At 40.5% G+C, this 12,708-nt stretch overlaps 2 protein-coding genes across 3 annotated transcripts in view; one reads left to right on the top strand and one right to left on the bottom strand.

The window, feature by feature from the left end:
• SGCD (sarcoglycan delta) overlaps positions 1–6,118 on the top strand; it is a 396,287-nt gene extending 390,169 nt beyond the window's left edge. The window contains exon 8 of the mRNA XM_065691107.1: positions 5,991–6,118. Within this exon, the coding sequence (XP_065547179.1) occupies positions 5,991–6,035 (45 nt within the window). The 3' untranslated portion in view covers positions 6,036–6,118. The remainder of the gene's footprint in view (positions 1–5,990) is intronic.
• On the bottom strand, positions 1,418–8,877 carry LOC136020233 (hepatitis A virus cellular receptor 1 homolog). Of its 2 annotated transcripts, XM_065691109.1 has the most exons (8): positions 8,483–8,876; positions 6,182–6,526; positions 5,512–5,562; positions 3,616–3,695; positions 3,303–3,359; positions 2,998–3,112; positions 2,433–2,472; positions 1,418–2,036 (listed from the first exon to the last, which is right to left on the bottom strand). In XM_065691109.1, the coding sequence occupies exons 1-8, from the start codon at positions 8,529–8,531 to the stop codon at positions 1,943–1,945; spliced, it is 831 nt and encodes a 276-aa protein (XP_065547181.1). In that variant the 5' UTR covers positions 8,532–8,876; the 3' UTR covers positions 1,418–1,942. The 2 variants fall into 2 exon arrangements, with proteins under 2 accessions (XP_065547181.1, XP_065547182.1); XM_065691110.1 differs by lacking the exon at positions 5,512–5,562 and having other exon boundaries at positions 8,483–8,877.
• Between the last annotated feature and the right edge of the window lie 3,831 nt (positions 8,878–12,708).

Below are 12,708 nucleotides of genomic sequence, written 5' to 3'. Positions count from 1 at the left end.
GAGGAATTAGTTGTTCAGCATCCCACACACATAGCATCAGAGAAGGACTCTTGTCATTGCAGACCTGTTGGACTCAGTAGTTCATCAGTGTAGGAGGCCACCTCTCATTAACTTCCTCACCCAGCACACCACTACTACATTATGTGGCATGAAGTAGTCTCCCAATAGATTAGGCTCCAGCAAAGTCAGGATGCCTTTCTTTCACCAGCCAACTGATGCTGCTGTAGCCAACTTAGTAGCAGATCAAGCAGCACGAAGCTCGAAGAACTATTCTGAGTTTATTCTGAATGAAAGTGATGATGCAATGCTGCTCTGTACCCTCACATGTCTCAGAGCAGCGTAAACAGCAGCCAGTGGGGACATACTCAACAGTTCAGCAGCATCCTTTTGTGAACAATATAAGACAGGTTAACAGCAGTCAGTAAAATATCTAATTGCTGTATTCTACCAGGTACAGTTCATACAATGCCAAGTACATACAGCCCCAGCTGGTCTGTGAAGAGAACTAACGAAACATGATGCACCCAACATCCTGCCAGCATTTTCCCTGCAATGACCCTACAGCTCTGTTTCCCATCACCCACCATCAAGCAGTGGCTGTGAGCAAATGCCCAGCTTAAGCCAGTGGGGGGAACAGCTGAATCCCACAAATTTGTGTCGGTATCCAGCTACCATTTTCCATGGAGCTTGTCCAAACAGAGTCAGTCACTGTGTTTCATGTGTCCAGAGAAGGAAGAGGACAAAAGCAGCATCATACCAGCTTTGTTACTTTCTAAAGACTGGGCTAAATGCAGCAAAGTGCATTGAAAAAGGCCACCCAAAATCCAAGTGTGCTGAGAAGAATCAGGAAAATGTGACTTGCTTTCTGCTCCTGTGCTGCTATCTAGTGGCTTCTCGCAGGCAGAAGGAGAAAGGAGAGAGCTGTCTCAAACAAATCAGTTTGCAGCTCATTAACCCTACCACACTCAGTGTGATGGCAGCTTGAATGCAGCTGAATGACCTCTTAATGGGCTAACAGGGTTCCAAGTGCCACCTGTTTATGTCTGGGGCTCATTATGAAATACCTGTTCCAAGATCCACCAAAATGAGTGGAAGTAATGAAAAAGCACAGGGTGCTTCTGCCTGCATGTATTTGTATGCATTATGCTGCATATCCAAGGTGAAAAAGAGAACGACACAGAAAAAGTTATGTATATTGCAGAGGAAAACACCTTCAGTCATAGTTCTCTGAAAAGAATCTGTGAGTATTCTGCACATGGAAATACTGATCCTGTAGGCTCTGAGGAGAGCCCATGAGGGGGGGTCAACAGCTCCTCCAGATTTAATTGTGGCTGGACAGGAATTAGTACATTGCATTACTGAGCTGTTACCAGGACTGGGGATATCTGACTTTAATGCAAATTCAACCAAATGTGTATTGAAATACTAATATATCAAGTTTTATTATGTGTCATCTTCGTCACGGTAGCTATCCAATTGCTTCTGCCCTCTGATGGCATGGACTCGTGTAGCTAGTGCTTCTGCCCTCTGAGGGCATAGACTCTTTTGCAGCTGGCAGATAAAAAAAGGTTTGTCTTCACTGTGTATTGTTAAGTGTGTGGTTTTCCTTTTGTGATGAAATTGCTATTCTGGCATTTCCTTCTTTTTTCTTTCCAGAAAGGAAAAGAGAAGTTGAAGCAGATAATAAATATAATGGTAACTTTCTTTAGAGTTTGATAAGTAGATTCTGGAAATTTCCACTCAAGCCAGTAGGGTTTCTGTTTCTGGAACAGGCTGATAAAAGATTTTAATTACAAGTGTAGCTTTTATTTGTTTTACCAGAATTATGTGAATAATGCTTCAATAGTCCAGTCACATTTTGCTGCTGAGCAGAGGGAGCAGCTGACATTGTTCAAGCCATTTGATCTCTCAGCACTAACCAAGGCAAGCATGAATACAGTCCTTAGTGTACTATATAAACATTTTCCTCTGCATGGACATCGTCTTCCAGTGCACTGTGGTTCCCTGCACCTGCTGGCCTCCAAAATGCAACGAAGCTGCACAAAAGAGCAAAAGCCATGCTGTTAAAACAGACAATAGAAACAGAGAGCAGAGAGCTACATTAACCAGCCCCCTAGAAAAATGTAAAACACGCAAAACCCCACTTATCTGAACATGACTGACAATGAATCATTTTTCCACTTATGAGACAACCCACACCTGAAGTTTGCATGCTTCCTAATGCAATGAACTGACAGTTACATTCATTTTTGCTTACTAACTAACATTAAGTAGCAGGATTTAGTTATTTCTTTTTGCAATGTGTCCTATTAACTTGACATTAAAAAAAAAAAAAATGTCAGAGTATGTGCTGGACTGATCTGCTTACTGGCAACATTTTCTTTCTGCAACCTAGTTTGTTCTATTAGCCCAAGCAGAAACAGAATACTTACTTTGAAAAGTCACCCATCTTCTTTGTTTTGAATAAATATTCTAAAGACCATCAAGAATGAAAATAAAGAAAAAAGAAAAAAATTCTTTAAACCATCAGAAGCAAGTAGAGGGTTAAAAAAAAAATCAAGTATAAGAAACTAAATAAGGGAACTTTAAGCAGATATTTTCAGTACAGGAAATTCCCATTATTTCCTATGAAATTTAATTCACATGGCTTAGTCTAACCAAAAGCCTCTATGCAGGAAGTATGGCCCACAGAAAAATATTGGACATAATTATATAAACAAGTGCCCTTCCCATTATGATTGGGAAGGACTGGGACAACATGGCAACTAAGGCATGGGGAAGAGGAAAGAAGTGGGACGGGAGAGACAGGCGCGTATCACATTTACGCTTTGCTGTCCTGTGCCCTAGAGGCTAGGGGGAGAGCTGAGCAAGCAATCACAGTGCAGCGCACAGAGTGGGGCCATCCAGAGATCTCAGCTCACCTCCCTGAAGCAGAAGATGGCTATGATTTGGCATACCTAATCAATCCTTGTATAACCACCTGTGGAAACTACTTACGTCTAGTGAGGAACAGAGCCAAAATCAGGATGGCTAGAAGGACCACAGATAAACCGATCCCAATGTATAGTTCATTTTGTGAATGCTGCTGACTGGGAAGTGATACAGACACATTCTGTAAAACACAGAACAGATGAGCATTAATGGCACTGAGAGCAAGAAGCCCATACAGTATTCAAAGGCCATTCATATGTATTTGGCAGCTCTGTAGTAAAAGTCCCAGTTTGAGCCCCATTTTACAGTAGTATAGAGCATCCCTCTGCTGTTAGGTGGTGCAACTTTCACTCCCCCACATCCTCCTGTACCTGCAGGTTTGCAGTTATGTCCAAGCAGTCCAAGGTGCTTGAGCAGGGACCAGAGGCCTGAAAGACAATATAGATGTTCTCAAAGCTCTTCCTCCATTAGTAGGAAGTACTTTATGCATGCAAAGCAGGTTTTATACTTTTTCCTCTTTAATAATGAGCACATAAGCATTCTTTCATAAGCACTAAACATGCAGACTACAAAAAAAACCCCATTCTTTGGCAGTCCAGCTAAAGCAGTGCAAGTGGGATGACTCAATAACCTCCTGTCTATCCATTTTGTCTAGATATGCTATAGCACAACAGAGATGCTTACCGTTTGAGGGGCTTCTGAAGCAGAAACCGATGGCCATGTTCTTGTGATGGTAAAGGAGGATTCACTGGCACTCCCAGGAGCTGAGAAAAGGCAAAACAAACACATCACTTGCACAGGGAACCATTCTGCTTTGACAGGTACTACTGACCTGGGACCACTGAACTAAGTATTTCTCTAGCAGGAGTCTCAGCCCTGTGTATCACAAAGAGCTTGATGCTTTCAGAGGGCAGCACAAAACGCTGAATACTGAGCCTCTGCTGCCCTTTTCAGAGCTTTGAATTCCTTCCAGGTAACACTTAGCTCTTGCTATTACCTTAACACAGTGCTTGGAAGGAGTAACCAAGGTAGGCTTCTGTTTCTGCAGCTATGAAGAGGCAGTGGACACCTAAAGCAAACATGGGTTGTCGGATGAAAACTGACTAAGGTTACCTCAGGGCCTTGAAAATGTGGTGCAGAGTTAGAGAAAGCAAGTGATCCTTTCAAAGTCCCAGGCAGCTATACAGTAAACAGACTGAGCAATGTGTGATGTGTTTGCATAAGGACCTGCAGCATATTTTGAGGTAATTTCCCAGAGCAAAGCTATTTGCAGTACTTAAAATTCAGAGCTATAAACTGATGCCTTCTGTACCATCAGTCTCAGTTTCTCCATGGGCTGTCAGATGATATACAACCCTCCTGAAAACAGAATTTCCCGTTCACATTATGACAAATCCAGCTTGTTCGTTTGATGTTTTAAATTGTTACCCTCATCCCAGAAGCTTTATTTTGAAGAGGACAGGATCATCTGTTTCACTGGTCTCTTCTATTGGAGATTCTGGACTATTCCTACATATGGCCACCTGCCTTTTCCAGCCTCCCTCTCTATGAACATGCACATACTAACTTGTACTTTGAAAACATAAATTGTTCCACCAGAAGCTGAGGAAGATGTCACAAGGCTAAAAAAACCTGTGAGCTCTAAGATTGGAAGCCATGCTATCTGCAACTAGAACAGAAACAGCTGAGAAAGTTTTCACTTCTTCTTCCAAGAAGAAAACACAACTGTTGTAACATTTTAGAGTTGCGTAGGTGGAAACATCCGAGACACAGGGAGAAATACAAAAAGCATCCCTGATTTTGCGTTCAAAATCCAGAGATTAAGTTATCTACATCATGAGCTCTCTTGTGCACTAGAAATGAAAGTTGTGTCTTTCAGACTGAAAAAGATGCAGCTGGGTGGGTATATGATACAAGTCTATAAACTTGTGAGTGGATTGGAGAAACTGAGTTGTTCACCGTCTCTTCCGCTACAGTGAGGGGCCTCACAAAATTAAATATGCATAGGCTACAGAGGATGTGGGCAGCCCCCTGAGACACACGTTATAGCAGGGCAGAAGAATACTCTGGTGCTGTAGCACAAAATTACTGCCCTGTTTCTACAATCCCCCTTAATCAGCTGACATGGACTGCCACAGGGTCCTGAATAAGATGTACTTTGAGATAGCCCAGTAGAACAGTTCTATATTATAAAGCAACAAATAAACTAGGTAGTGGAAACACCTAACTCCTAAAAATTTGTGGTTTCCTGTTCATGGGATGCATTTCCAGAAGGCATTTTAGCACAAATAAAACAACACACCAAAACAACAGTCACAAGGAAAACAATGCTCACAGCACCAATAAAACATCTACTTAAGCATAACACCTTGAATCAAGCTTCCTTTCATGTATAAACGTTCCTTCTGTTGGACTTTCTATAGAAAGTGAGTCAGAATTTAAATTCGAGTTCTGATCTCTGGTTCTATGGTCATGTCTAGTAAACTTTAACCGAATTTTCTATTGTCTGTCACTCTGCTTCCTAAGATCCCCATTTGTAATATAGTTTATATATGCTATTAATACTTTGATAAAAGTTACCTGAGGTCTGTTCAGAGGTGTAAGTGTGAGGACTTGCAGTAGAGATCCTAGCTGATATTAAAAAATAAAACCAACATACGTTACAATAAACCTTGACTTACAATAAACCTTGTGAATTTACATGGTGAAAAGAATAAAGTGTTTATATAATAAATTAATTAGCACCAGCTACACAGTACATCTGCCAGTCACTTATTCTGTACATTATCATGATTTTTACAGACAGGACAAAAAAACAAAATATCAGAGGAAGATTCTATTAAAAGCAGCAAGTCTATACGAATGTTTTGTCTCTGTGCTTTGCTCTAGAATCAAGCAGGGAAAATGAACCACCCTTTTCTAAGAAAACTATAATGCTCTGGATGAATTAATGAGACTGTGGTGCCCTTTCTCTTGAATTCTTCAAATAGTGTTTCTAAGAAAGCTCAGTAGTGTTGCGCACCATTAAACAAAGCACCATGTCCTTTTTTTAATTGCAGTGGCTGTGCTGGGATTACAACAATGCCAAAGACTGCTCCATCTAAACAGCAGTAGCAGCAGTTCTGCAAAGTCCTAAAGATCAGTCCTATAGATGATCACAGAAATCACTTCCAACACAAGCTTTGAAATCGAGACCCAACAGCAGATTTACCACAGTGGTACTTGCACAAGAACACACCTCTACACTCACCTTTCTCTATCACAACCTCATGGTTACTTGTCTGATCATTGAACCACCCTGGGATCTCCACGCGGCAGCAGTATGTCCCACTGTCTGCTTCCTTGGCATTCATGATTGTGAGGGACACGTCGCCCACAAGCAGGTTCCCTTTCAACCTATACCTGCTGTCATACTGTACTGTCACCTTCCAGCCGTCTGTCCAGATAATGGGCTGATAACACTTTGAAGAGGGGCAGCTGCCACGACCCCAGCACATTGATGTGATGTCGTATGTACTCTTAACACTGTAAAAGCAGGGCACGGTGACATTCTGACCAGCCTCTCCTTTCACAACCGATTCTGATACTGTGGGGCCTGCGGACAAAAAGACAAACAGTTGTTGAGCACAGGGCATGCAAATGGAAGCTTCTCACACATCTTGCATGACTCGGTACCTCCCATCTTACAAACACCACCAGGCACTGCTGGGTTAGGTTTTCCATGAATAGATGTGAATCCCAGCAATGAGGGATAATGGTTGGGCAAGTGATTTGTGCAGAATGCATCTCTAGCCAGAGAAAGAAGAAATACACTTTCTGTATCCCCTGCAGGTAGGCAGAGAGGTAAAGAGAAAATAGTTTTCGATCTGCACATCTCTGTGGCATCTCTTTAGCCACGTCCAGTCTGTTATCTTGTTAGTTTCTGCCTTAAATTGCCACACATGGAAGAACAGCAGGACATTGACCGTCATTAAAATCATTGTGGGAAACCCTTCCTCCCTTTCCATGAAAAGCCACTAAAATGCAGGTTTCATCAGAATAATCACTACTGAATGCATTCCCTTTGTTCTTGCCTAATGCCAGATTTAGACCATTCCTATCAGGAGATATTTTTCAAAGCTTTTCTGAGAGATTTTATACCTTCTTCTTTTACTACCTTACTTCCCTCATTCTTACGCAGTTTCTAACTTGTTTGGTTCCCATTATAGGTCATTTTTCGCGTTTCCAGAAGGCTGTGTCACTCAATTCAAGTTAGAACAGTGAGACCTAGCAGCCCATTCACTGTGAGAGAGTTTATTTTGCTGTATTTAGACCAATCCAGTCACTATTCCCTTTAAGGAGGGTTTTGATAAAAGCTGTGTTAAATACCATACAAAATCATTTGTACTCTGGTGATCCAGTTATAGCCAGGCTGTAGCCACCTCCTTCTAACAGGTTATGCAGCAAGGCTCCCGAGTTGTACATTTTGTCTACATGTACTTCAAAGAAAACAGTTTGCCATATTCTTACTACCACATATTTCTAACCCAATTCAGTAACATGGGATCATGTGTAAATATTTAAATCTGTCTGTATTAATGTTTGAAGGATAGAATTCTCTGCAGCAAGTACAGGAAACAAATTGTCTCTATTAAGTCTAGCAGTCTGTAATTAGGAAGGGAGCTCCGCAAGGCACGCATGCCAACATGCACCAGTGGATCACATGCTCTATATGGGCTTGATTGCAATTGTCCCTTGTGAAAAAGCTGTTTTGCCCAGCTCAGTCATTTTCCTAAGCTATTACAGTTAAAAACAACTCTGCATGCAGAGATTTTGTCACAATAGCATACTAGAAACTAATCTCTGAAACTAACGTATTTTGTTTAATATAAAACAGCAAGCTCGAAATGAGTCTCATCATAAAAGGCTTTAGAAAGAACTACAAGGAACAGTATCTGTGACACAACTTTTCTGTCTGCTGAACTTATCCTACCACCAAATTTTTAATATCTGCCTATACTACTACCACCCTGCAACCTGTTTTTTAGTGCTATTGCCTTTAACAATATTTTCCCAGAACAAAATAAGAGAATAAAAAAGGAATTATCAGAATAAAAAAAGGAGAAATTATCTATTTGTTCCAATAAAATTTCATATTGGCTAAAAACCACCAGAAGCCACAGTTGACCTTTACTCTGTTTTCCTAAGCAGTCCCCTTCACAAGGCCAGTTGAAGTGAAATATCCATTTTACATGTTTTCTCAAATGATTTAAAGTTCTCTGCTCATCTCAGATCATAATTACCTAAAAACCCAAAAGATAATTCAACAAGACTAGCAGGAACATCTTTAAAACCATCATACATACCCTCGACATCATTTTGTTTTAAAAAGGAAATAAGACTGTAAGAAGATACTGAGCCACAGTGACAAAGTTCTATTCATAACACAAACATGCAGCTTCTGTGCCACGTGGTCACCCTTCCTTTGTAACACAACATTGCAGCCCTCAGAAACATTGATGCATGTTAACCCCATCCACCTCCACCTATTCACTTAGACCCACTTAGTTACCTGTAAACAGGATCAGAAGAACCCAGCTCATGTAGAAACAAGATGACATTGTGGCTGAAGATGAGGAACAACACTCCTGATGACCCTCTGGGCATTCAAGTTACCTTCTTCATAAGCTTTTGGTTTTACTCCTTACTGTGCCATTTGCAGCCACGAATGTCCTTTTAGTCTAATCCGGATCGCCGTTCCCGTGGTTAGTCCGGTAGTCTCAAGCAGCACAGGCAAGGACTGCTACTGGTGGCCGTGTCCACAACTGAACTGTTGTTGACTGTGGTTTGACTAAAAGGTTGATACTTTGCAGCACTTCAGAAATCTACTTCTCATTTTTTCCAGATCTGTCTGATTACAGTAGGTGAAACTGTTGTCAGCACCACTGAGCTGACACAGCACTCAGTAACCCATTGCCCCATACTGCCTCCCCTGCCCATGTTTGCCATAGCAATTTGGATAAGAAATTACCCAGGCTATGTAAGGCTGTGGTAAATGGAAAGGATTTGGCAAAAACAACTTTCCTAGGACGAACTACTGAAATACTTTATCATAAGTTTCTGGTTCTAACGGATGCAACTCAGAGCATCTTTAGGCAAATGCTGTTTTCTTTCTAGGCTAGAATTTGGTATTACTGAAAAGCTGTCCTACTCTTGCAGTTGTAGCCCAATAGAGCTTCATTTGACTCTTAAAAATTCTGTATGCATCTGAGCTTTTACAATATAAAGGAAAACATGCAGAATACATAGGACACTTCAAAAGCAATGTGGAAACCATATCATCCTAGGCTCAAGACTCACCGACAAAATGTTGCTGAAATACAGCTTTTGAGAAGTGGTGTTCCTTGGCCACTCTGTCCCTGGATTACCTAACTGTTCTTGAGGACATCATGTCTTGTCATGTTGCTTGGACAAGAAACGCAGCTGTGATCAAGTATGTTTGAAATAGGGCCAACAAGTGTTCTTTGCTGAAGCAATTAACCTACCTCACGCTGTTTTATACATACAGAATTAAGTCCTAAGCAGTAACTTATCAACAACTGAAACAGCAGAGATGCTTCCAAAAGCATACCCAAAACCATACATGAAGCCAGAATCAGAACCAATAAAGCTGTGTTGTCTGTCTACCTTACATGAGAACAGAGTCACCAAAGTGACAGCTTCTTGAAGTGAAAAGGAGGAAAAACAAGGGATCGAAGGAGCTGGGAGACAGACATCAGCAACATACTTGTAAGAGAGAACTAAAAGGAAGGATAAAGGGGGATTTTTGCATGCAGTATCTGGAAGCAGGACTCTTAAGAAAATGCTTCCTCTTTGCTCCTCGTGTTTGGGGAAACAGAAACTGCAGATAAGTACTAGAGGAACAATTCTGATCATTAACAGCCATGATAGTGCATGAACTGGCTGGTGGTTCAGTCTGTGACACCTGCAGACTTGGACACATCCATTCTGCCAGTTACCTGCAATAACATGCAGTGTACACAGGTGCACATGTATTCTTCTTCCACATGGGCCACATCTGAGCTCTGAAATAAGTAAATAGGGTAGGAAAACAAGGAATGTTATCCCAAAACTCTGCCTGAGCCCATTTTATCCACTTCATCCAGGTTGTTTTGTTCATACAACAGTCTACAGTAGTTTGGGTGCTGTCTGTATCCCCAGGAAAGCCATTCTGGTCACATAATAAGAGAATGTGATAGCTACAGGGCAACAGTTAACCCACTTGCTTTAGATTTCACCTCAGAGTCCATATGGAAAGCCTTGATATAATTTCTGAGTTTCTACTTGCCTGTTTTCCAACTTCCGTTTGTGCAAGAAGCGAGCACTATTTCTGTAGAAAATGTGCCACTGTCAGCTTTTTCATGAAGCCCTTTTAAGCAGATGCTCAACTTTTTCTTGACTCAGAGCATAAAGTAAGATCATACTTTGGGAAAATAACACCACAGCAAAACATTAAATATTGGAACAAGCTTAGAGCATTATTGAAAACATCTTTTCTTAGCACTATTTTAAAGCCATATCATGAAATAACTTACTCTTCTTTCTCCCCTAGATGAATAGAGCTACCAACTTCCCGCTTTTGCCCACTGGTGACACATTTGGCTTCTCCATATCAAGAAACTTGTGGAACTTTTCAAGTAATTGTACTACTTGTTAGCTCTGTGCTTGTTCAGATAGTTTAAGAGCAGGGCTGGGCTTTTTCTTTTCCTTCCTTTTTTTTTTTTTTTAATTAAGAGCCAACAAAATGCTGACATCGACTTTATCTCATCAAGTTTCATAAGGCATATATATTCCAACACATATTGCACACGCTAGCATTTCAGAGACAGGACACTTCAGATGTTTCCCATCCAAAAACAGAATCAGGATTTGCTGAGGTAAGGAAAGATCATCAAGAGCAAGTTAATTAACAGACTGGAGAAAAGAATAGTTATAAACAAATTTGCTACTCAGAGAGTCGCATCATCCTGCAGCATTTGAAATGCCATTTCCTGAGACTGACTCCACTGCAGCTCCCAACCATTGCTTTCCAAAAGCAAAGTTGTAATAGAAAAAGTGACAACTATCATTGCTTTGATAGTTGACAATGGAAGAAAAAGTCCATGTTTTGACTGAAAAAAGCCCTGGAAGTGTCCCACAGCTTTCCAATGTTTGCCTTGAGCATAGAAAAAGGATAATCTAGAATAAAGAAATTATTCATGAAACCTTTTTGACAATGAAAGCAGCTTTGAATATTCTTTAAATGACACAATCCCCAATTACCTCAATGGTTTCACAAAGAAGCTTACTGCAATTCCTAGCTGCTGACAGGACCCAGCTTGGGTAGTATTTTGGTACCCAGGCCTACAAATTTATTAAAAGCTTAAAAATTAGACAAATAACAACAGAAAATCATTGATCATCTATGACAGTTCTTTTTGAATGGGGAAGTTAAAAGGCCCACAACAAACTTATCCTGGAGGCACTAAATGTTTCTTTGGATCTTCCACATGAAACAACATAGTAGACAAGTGGATATGAAATCAAGTTTGCTCACTTGCACTTGTTTTAGTTACCTACAAGCAACAGAAATTATATCTAGTCCAGAGAGAAGGAAGGAAGGAAGGAAACAGTAGTGGTTAAGGACAAAAGTGTTAACTTTGTAGAATTATTTATAAATGTCTAAAAAAACCTTACTTTCTACTTCCTGTTGCTTGCACTTAAAATAGCAGATGATGTCCTCCAAGGAATAATAAACATACTTTAGTTCATCTGCACTGAGCTCAATCCCTACCACCTTTTGCCTGCCCATTTAAGTAACATTTCTGAAAACAATAGAATTACCCAATGAAAATGATTCTATGATACTATACTATGGTGTTAACATAACAAAAAGATAGAGGTAAGATTTCCCTGACAGGAGGGGCAAGGTAAAGAAGCCACTTCACTGTCAAGTCATTCTTTTCCTCTTGCTATAGAGGGGTTGATTCAACTCAAATGTTTTTTAAACACAGTTGATATGGATTCCACTTGGAATACTTGCAGGCTCTTTCTTGTAAGTTCTCAGTGACTATAAAGCTTAATCATCTAGCCAGACTCTTCTACCAGAGAAAAACACTTAGCTGGGCACAGGGCTCACCTGAAAAGCAAATACAAAGCACCTGTACTGCAAAATGATCCACTTCATGCAGGTATCTTAACTATGGAGGAAATGTCAGTATATGCATCTATGTGTAAACACCAAGGCAGGCATTTTTGTAAACTCAAGACTGGTTATGAATTACACCTAGGAAAATTAAAACCCAATTAATTTTAATTCATTTAGTTCAGATTCCTGACAAGTGTGTCTCTATAAGGCAAATTATATCATCTGTGATCATCATGGTTTAATTCCATCTGGCAATTAAGTCACAGTTGGTTCACTTCCCTCCACCCTGACCCCTTCAAGTGGAATGCAGAGGAAAATAAAACAAAAAATAAAAACCTATGGGCTGAGATAACAGCATTTAATAATTAAAATAAGGTATAATACTACTAATAATGATGAAAAGGGAAATAGCAAAGAGCGATATAAGACAAACTTCAGAACAAAGCAAACAACGGTAATGCCCAATACAGTTTCTCAGCACCCACTGACCAATGCCCAGCCTGTCCCTGAGCAGCAGTCGGTGGCACCCAGCCAAGTCCCCCCAGTTTCTGTACAAGGCATGACATTCTATGGTATGGAATATCCCTTTGGATAGTTCAGCTCAGGCGTCT

The sequence above is a fragment of the Lathamus discolor genome, chromosome 10 (assembly GCF_037157495.1).
Source record: "Lathamus discolor isolate bLatDis1 chromosome 10, bLatDis1.hap1, whole genome shotgun sequence".
Lineage (NCBI taxonomy): Eukaryota > Metazoa > Chordata > Aves > Psittaciformes > Psittacidae > Lathamus > Lathamus discolor.
This window is presented reverse-complemented; position numbering and strand designations above follow the sequence as displayed.

Excerpts from the sequence above, each read along its gene's own strand:
- LOC136020233 (XM_065691109.1), bottom strand. The coding sequence starts at position 8,531 with ATGTCATCTTGTTTCTACATGAGCTGGGTTCTTCTGATCCTGTTTACA. Across the intron at positions 5,563-6,181 it reads TGAGGTTGTGATAGAGAAAG|CTAGGATCTCTACTGCAAGT; the intron begins GTGAGTGTAGAG and ends TTTTAATATCAG. Across the intron at positions 3,113-3,302 it reads ACATAACTGCAAACCTGCAG|AATGTGTCTGTATCACTTCC; the intron begins GTACAGGAGGAT and ends TGTGTTTTACAG.